Consider the following 7,842-nt stretch of genomic DNA (forward strand, 5'->3'; position numbering starts at 1 on the left):
AGTGTATGAGGCACAGCAGCTGGGCTAGGCAGGGCTCAGCTGTCCTCGAGGAAGCTGAGCTGTGTGTTCATTTGTAGGACAGACAGCCAGGTGAGGTTGTCCCTAGGATACGCTCTTACGTTTATCTTAAGGCCTGGGCCTTGCATGCCAGCTACACAGAGCCTCTTCCCATGCCATCTCTCCCCAGGTGTTTTGGGAACAGCAGTTGCGGCCAGGAGGCCCAGCAACTCCAGCCACTCCACCTCCAGCACTGGATGCCCTGTCCCCATTTCTTCGGAAGAAAGCCCAGATTCTAGAGGTGCTGCGTGCCCTGGAGGAGACTGACCCTTTGCTCGCGTGCTCACCGGCCACCCCCTGGCGGCCCCCAGGCCAGGGCCCCAGCTCCCCAGAGCCCATCAATGGCGAGCTCTGTGGCCCACCCCAGCCTGAGCCCTCGCCCTGGGCACCCTATCTGCTGCTCGGCCCTGGGAGCCTAGGAGCTCTGCTGCACTGGGAGCGTCTCCTGGGGGGCTCTGAGGAAGATGGAGGTACCCGGCAACCCTGGGCACCTAGCAGGGCTCCCCCACAAGCTCAGGGCCCCAGCTCTGGCCCACACTGCGCCCCCGGTAGTAGCTCCTCCTCCTCTTCCGATGAAGCAGGCGACCCCAATGAGGCACCCAGTCCCGACAGCCTGCTAGGTGCCCTGGCCCACAAGCAGGTGAACCTGGGCCAACTCCTCGAAGACACGGAGACTTATCTCCAGGCTTTCCTGGCTGGGGCTGCGGGCCCTCTCAATGGTGACCACCCGGGTGCTGGGAAGCCATCCTCACCAGATCCAGGGCCCCCACAGCTGTCGAAGTCCAAAGGCCTTCCGAAGTCAGTTTGGGGTGGGGGTACCCCAGAGGTCAACAGGCTGGGATTTGGTGCTACCTCAGAGGGCCAGGGGCCCCTTCCCTTCCTCAGCATGTTCATGGGTGCAGGGGATGCCCCACTGGGCTCACGGCCTGGCCACTCCCACTCTTCATCTCAGGTGAAAAGCAAGCTCCAAATTGGGCCCCCTTCTCCCGGGGAAGCCCAGGGACCCCTTCTGCCCTCGCCAGCCAGAGGTCTCAAGTTCCTCAAACTGCCTCCAGCCTCAGAGAAGGTCCCCAGCCCAGGAGGCCCCCAACTCAGCCCCCAGCTCCCCCGGAATTCTCGAATCCCCTGTCGCAACAGTGGCTCAGATGGTAGCCCCTCTCCACTACTGGCCCGCAGGGGTCTGGGTGGAGGAGAGTTGTCCCCAGACGGGGCACAGGGCCTGCCCAACAGCCCTTCGCCCTGCTCTGCAGTCCCAGAGTCTGTGCAGTTCAGACCCTCGCAGTCAGCTGTGCCCACTACACTGTCTCCAGGACCAGTAGCATCTCCCTGCTTTGAAAACATCCTGGACCTCTCCCGGAACGCCTTTAGAAGCTCTTCCCCAGAGCCACCTCCATCCCCGCTGCAGGTGCCCGCCTACTCACAACTGACTCTGGAGGTACCCCAGACCACTGAGGTCCTCAGGAGCCCCGGGGCTCCCAGCCCTGGCCTCTCAGAACCCTGCCCATATGGGAGCCCCCAGGAGAAGGGTCTGGACAAGGCAGGTTCTGAGTCTCCCCACCCCAGCCGCAGGACTTCAGGCGGCTCATCCAAGAAGCCTGGCCAGGGATCAGGGCGGCGACCTGGTGATCCTAGCCACACACCTCTGCGGGACAGATTGGCAGCCCTTAGCAAACTGAAGACAGGCCCCGAGGGGCCTCTGGGTCTAGAGAAGAACGGAGTGCCAGTCCGGCCTGGCACGGAGAAGGCCAGACTAGGGCGGTCAGGCGAGAATACTGGAGACGTGCCTCCCTCCACGAGGCCTCTTGAACAGCCAGAAGCTAAGGGCGTCCTGAGGGGAGCAGTCGCCTTAGGCACAAGCAGCCTGAAGCAGCAGGAACTGGGACTGACAGATCCTGGGGCCCGGGTCTACTCCTCCCATTCCATGGGTGCTCGAGTGGACCTGGAGCCCATCTCACCAAGGAGCTGCCTCACCAAAGTGGAGCTAGCTAAGAGTAGGCTGGCAGGGGCTCTGTGTCCCCAGGTGCCACGCACCCCTGCAAAAGTGCCAACCCCAGCCCCTAGCCTGAACAAGCCCAAGAGCCCTCACAGCAGCCCAACAAAGCTACCCTCCAAGTCACCCACCAAGATGGCACCCCGACCTGTGGCACCCTTAGCCACCAAGGAGCCCTCCAAGCCTGACAAAGGGAAGGGCCCTCCTTGGGCGGACTGCAGCAGCACCGTTGGCCAGCCTACATCCCCAGTACCTGGCCCCACGGATCCAAGCCAGGGTCCAGAAGGGCCAGCCCCACACTCGGCCATCGAGGAGAAGGTGATGAAGGGCATCGAGGAGAACGTCTTGCGACTTCAAGGTCAGGAACGGACGCCAGGCTCCGAAGTCAAGCACCGCAACACCAGCAGCATTGCCAGCTGGTTTGGCCTTAAAAAGAGCAAACTGCCGGCTCTGAACCGCCGCACAGAGGCTACCAAGAGCAAGGAAGGGGCTGGTGGGGGCTCCCCACTCCGGAAAGAAGTCAAGACAGAGGCCCGGAAGCTGGAGGCTGAGAGTCTCAACATCTCCAAACTGATGGCCAAGGCAGAGGACCTGCGCCGGGCACTCGAGGAAGAGAAGGCCTACCTGAGCAGCAGAGCCCGCCCGCGGCCTGCAGGCCCAGCCACCATGCCCGGCACAGGTCTGGGGCAAGTGCAAGGCCAGCTTGCCGGCATGTATCAGGGTGCAGATACCTTCATGCAGCAGCTCCTGAACAGGTGAGGGCCTGGGCCAGGTGGGAGTGCTCAGAGTGCTGGGGCTTCCCAGAGGTCAAGGCAATGCAGCTCTGCGCTGGTGCCCTGACCAAGGAGGAGGGTTAGGATCCAGAAGTGTGGGGTTTACATCCCTATCTTCCTCCATGCTGACTAGTGTCAGACTCAGAAAGACTAGCTCTCTTTTGACCCACTTCTCCCAGTCCTGCCCCCACCTCCAGGTGCCTGCACACACTAATTGAAGGCTGCTCCTAACCAGGCTGCTGGAGTCTGCCCCAGAGAGGGCAAGAAAGACCCTTTTGACTCTTGCCACCAAGGGAGTAGTGGTTTAGGGAAGGGGACCCACTTACAATGTTTACTCTTTCTAGGCCAGTTGTGTAAAAGGAATGAAGGACTCAGGCCCTGCGAAGGGCTTTCATTTTGGGCTACCATGTTCTCAGAAACTCCAGGGCAGCAGGCCGGGACTGTTGTATCCAGTCCCGTATGTAAACTGGCCTGCCACTGCGCTAGGGCATGACGATCCTGGGAAGACTTGAAGCTGCCCCCCACACACATATTTTTTCCTGCCCCTCCTTATTTCCCTGCTTCCCCTCCCCCACCCCCATCATAAGCTTCAGGAGGAGGGGTCATCCATATGGCTGTCTCCCCAGGATGATTGGCAGAAAGTACCTCTCCTCTCTAGGACTAGCTCTGTTGGAGGGTTCCGTGCCTGGTATATTAGATATTTTGTATCACTAATTAAATGCGTATCTAAGACAAACTACTCTTATAAAGAGTTTCATTTTGGACCATGGTTCTAGAGATCCATGGGTCATATCTGGTGATTGCCTTCTGCTTCCAGAGAATCCCAAAGTGTGCACACATGGCCCTGTTGGTGTCTGGCAGTCTCCGGACTGCACCCTAATGGCCATACCTGATACTGCTATTTGCCGAAAGGTCCTGCCTCTGGAAGCATCTTCATCCTTTGTCTGTCTGTTTGAAACAGAGTCTCAATATGTAGACTGTCCTGAAACTCCCTGTGTAGCCCAGACTGGCCTCAAATTCAGAGCTCCACCTGCCTCCGCCTGGTACTGGAATTAAGGTGTGCAGCACCGTGCCTGACAACGTTTCCATCTTTTTGCATGGGGTTTAAAATAGGGTTTCTCTGTGTAGCCCAGCTATCTTGGAAGTCACTCTGTAGATCAGACCGGCCTTGAACTTACAGAGATGCATCTGCCTATTAAACGTGTGTGCCAGCACTGCCACCTGGCCAGCATTTCCATCTTAATACCTCGTTAGGAACGGTGCCTTTCAACGCCTCAAGTCTTGGGAAACACCAATTTCCCTCACGTCCGTTGTGCTGTTGTTCCTAGGGTGGATGGCAAGGAGCTGCCCCCCAAGAGCTGGCGGGAGCCCAAGCCTGAGTATGGGGATTTCCAGCCAGCGTCCACTGACCCCAAGAGTCCCTGGCCTGCCTGTGGACCCCGGAATGGTCTGGTAGGGCCACTTGAGGGCTGCGGAAAACCTTCTGGAAGGGTAAGTTCTTAAGCAGGGGCTGCATCAAGGGCCTGGCTTCCTGGGCACCTGGAAGTCTGCATAGGGCCGACCACCCAGCCTCCTGTACCCCTAGAGGCACTGTGGGAGACTTGGGAGTCACTGGAATGGACACCCATATCTTCTGTATCCACACAGCCCAGCAATGAGCCAGGTAGGCGGGAAGAGATGCCCTCGGAGGACAGCCTGGCGGAGCCAGTTTCCACCGCACACTTCACAGGTCAGCAGGGTCCCTTCCCTCCTCACTGCCCGCCACTGCAGCGGAGCCAGCAGAACCATAGCTGCTGGAGATGTAGATCTCCCTGCCCTAGGGGCACCTGTGTCAAGCTGAGAGAGTGGCAGAGGTGGGGGTGAGTTCTGTGAAACCATCCTTTGGGGCCGAGAAGACTAGGTGGGGTGGCCTGGAGCTGGGAGAGAGCGAAGGGCTGAGCCCGAGCCTCATGCTCGTGTACTCTCTCCACAGCCTGTGGCTCCTTGACTCGAACCCTGGACAGTGGCATTGGGACCTTCCCCCCGCCAGATCATGGCAGCAGTGGAACCCCCAGCAAGAATCTCCCCAAGACCAAGTCATTGCGGCTAGAGCCTCCGCCAGGGGCACCCCCAGCTCGGCCTCCAGCCCTCACCAAAGTCCCTCGTCGTGCCCACACACTGGAGCGGGAGGTGCCAGGCATTGAAGAGCTGCTGGTGAGTGGGCGGCACCCCAGCATGCCAGCCTTTCCTGGACTGCTCACTGCTCCTTCAGGACACCGAAGCCATCAGACCTGTCCTGATGGTGAGTGTCCTAGCAGGCAGTGGACATCGTCGAGAGGATGCTTAGCGCTGGGCAGATGCAGCCACTTTCCCCTTCTCTTGGGCAGATCCCTGTGCAGATCCAGGCCCTCCCCCACCTGTCCAGCTGGCCAAGAACTGGACCTTCCCCAACACCAGAGCAGCTGGCAGCTCCAGCGACCCCTTCCTGTGCCCACCCCGACAACTGGAGGGCCTGCCTAGGACCACCATGGTAAGCTTCCAGAAGGAAGAAGAAAGGGGTCTGGGGTCAGGAGGGAGTGACACCGGGAGACAGACGTGCCTGGTAAGGTACTTACAGCCTGCCCATCCAGGAGTGAGGGCCCATTTTGGGAGAGGGCTTCCTTGTTCCCCAGAACCTTGGAAGGACTGTGTATAGTCAGAACGCCAGTCTGCCTCTGTGGCCCTCTCAGCAGGTCCTTCTTCTTTAGGCCCTGCCCGTGGACCGGAAGCAGAGCCTGGAGCCTAACCGCACAGCTACGCCTCAGGGCCCAGCATTTGGGGGCAGTCGTACCCCCAGCACGTCGGACATGGGCGAGGAAGGCAGAGTGGCCAGTGGGGGAGCTCCCGGGCTGGAGACTTCCGAGTCCCTAAGTGACTCACTCTATGACTCGCTGTCGTCCTGTGGGAGTCAGGGCTGAAGGACGGCACCCACTCCAGTTCCTCCGGAGCTGGGGACCCCAGACTGGGCCTGCTTTCATGCTCCCTGCCTCGGAGCCAGTGAGGCTCCATGTGAAGGGACCAAGGAGAAGGTGTATAAGAAGTGACTGGGGTCCCTGGCATACCCCACTGCTGCTGTGGATGAGACAACCAAGCTCAGCTCAGGGAGAGACCTCACCCCTGGTCCCTTAACTCGCCAGAGTCGGGCTCTTCTCTGAGGGACTGGGGGCCCCGACTGCTTGTCCCAGCTCCCACCTTGGACGGAGCCATCTTGTGGTGCTGGGCTTCCTGCCCGCCATTTCTGCCCAACCTGGCTGCAACCCTGCCCCAGAAGCCCCATGGGGCCAATTTTGGAAGCCCTGGGCTTGTGGAGCTTGGGGTGAGGGGGACAAATTGCCTTCTCTCTCTGCCCTGGTCCTCCCTGCTGTCTGAATGGTGCTGCGTCCCCTCCCCACGTCTTTGGGGTCTGTTGGTCTGTCTTCATCTTTGTTTTTATATACACACACATATAAAAGCGCCTGGCCCAGTCCCACTGCGGTTAATTTATCTGATGTTTAAAGCGGCTGCTCTGCTTCCAGCCTCTGCTTCTGCGGTACCCTAATAAAACGTGGCGGCCTCTCCCCACTGTGACTATTGTGACAGCATCTCCCTTTATCTAGCCTTGCTAGTTTCTCTGTACATAACCCCCGAGGTGGACAGGGGGGCAGGTCGAGGGGACCCCAGATGCTCTTACGAGGCTCTGTGCCTGCCTTCCACCCAGAGAATGTGGCTAGTCCTCTAGGAGGTGACTTAGGGTTTTGTGAACGAGGCCCTGCTTAGATCTGAGGTTTGAGGCTGCCCCCAAGGCCAGGGGAGGCACAAGGCTGGGCAGCCTTGGAGAGAGATGGGGAAGAAGACTGATCGTGCACTCAAGCCCCTCTGTGTGCCAGCTGGGGGACAGGCCTGGTGATGAGCAGCCTCACTGGCTTTGCACAGAGGGGACAGTTAGTGACTGCCCAGGCAGAGAGGGGATGAGCCTAGTGGGAATGCTAACCTTGCCGTCTTCCCGCCCTCGTGGCTTGCAAACCGTCCCCTACAGCTGCAGAGTGCTAGACCAGAAGTCAAGGATCGCCATCACCAAAGCTGCCGTTCTGAAAGCTGAATCACTACAAACTTCGGTCTTCCTCACCTGTCTATTAGATTGTGCTAAGCCAGGTAGTCCCGTCAGCTACGTCCTCCTGGACGTTCTGCAGTCCATCCATGTCTGGCCTATCCCATCATTGAAGACATTAACAAGAGCCAGAACAGGGCGATGCTAACAGTTTTGTTTAAGTTTGCCAGCCTTTATGTCCCTGCCTCTTCATAAGTGGGCTGAAGGAAGTCTGCAGCCTCCTGACTTGTCTCTGGACCTATTATTGCCTTAAGCTTGATGTATTACATCATTTCCTGTTAGAACTACCCTGGCCTTCAAGTGGTCATTCCTTTCTGGAAAGCAGTTTGGCATAGTGGGCTTGCGTCTCATCTTTTTCCCTTCAAAGGATCCATTCACGTTCTCACCAGGGTCCAGTCAGTTTGCACCTGGGCTCTGTTCTTGCTCCCTGGACCAGGGTGAGCTGACTGGAGAAACGTCCCAGGACTCATGGGCCATGACGATGCCCAGAGGCAGCCCTTCCCGCCATGGCTCTCCTCCCTGATCCTCTGCAGGCTTCTGCACTGAACAGCTGCAGCCCACGGCTCTACTATGCCCGCCCCCGATGAAGGCCTGGTTCCAACTGAAACAGTTTGGGGATGGGTGTGTGGGTGCGGTTATTGATACTCCAGGGAACCCAGTTTCTGGGACTTCAAGGAAGGCCTTGGCTAAAAACCTACTTGATCCTGGCTGGGGCAGAACACTTGGTATCTCAGTGTGCAACAGCTGCTCGTAAATTGAGTGTGACCTCATTCCTAACTCAAGAACAATGGGCAAATGTTCACCTTCCCATAGTGCAAATCCTTGGCTGGCTCAGCCCAACACAGGAAGCTCTGATGCCAGACACCTGCCCTGCCCCCACCAGCAGGTCTTAGCAAAGGCCTGAAGAAAGACATGCT

At 58.6% G+C, this 7,842-nt stretch overlaps 1 protein-coding gene across 3 annotated transcripts in view; it reads left to right on the forward strand.

The window, feature by feature from the left end:
- The window catches only part of Nckap5l (NCK associated protein 5 like), a 35,184-nt gene extending 28,765 nt beyond the window's left edge, over positions 1–6,419 (forward strand). For 2 of the 3 annotated variants that reach the window (XM_041642569.1, XM_041642570.1), the window contains 6 exons: positions 188–2,802; positions 4,149–4,311; positions 4,468–4,549; positions 4,793–5,101; positions 5,187–5,329; positions 5,547–6,419. In XM_041642569.1, the coding sequence (XP_041498503.1) occupies positions 188–2,802; positions 4,149–4,311; positions 4,468–4,549; positions 4,793–5,101; positions 5,187–5,329; positions 5,547–5,756 (3,522 nt within the window). In that variant the 3' untranslated portion in view covers positions 5,757–6,419. The remainder of the gene's footprint in view (positions 1–187; positions 2,803–4,148; positions 4,312–4,467; positions 4,550–4,792; positions 5,102–5,186; positions 5,330–5,546) is intronic. The other variant, XM_041642571.1, reaches the window with a different exon arrangement.
- Positions 6,420–7,842: the final 1,423 nt, after the last annotated feature.

The sequence above is a fragment of the Microtus oregoni genome, unplaced genomic scaffold (genome assembly GCF_018167655.1).
Source record: "Microtus oregoni isolate MIOR12 unplaced genomic scaffold, Mior012 000077F_ref0000221, whole genome shotgun sequence".
Lineage (NCBI taxonomy): Eukaryota > Metazoa > Chordata > Mammalia > Rodentia > Cricetidae > Microtus > Microtus oregoni.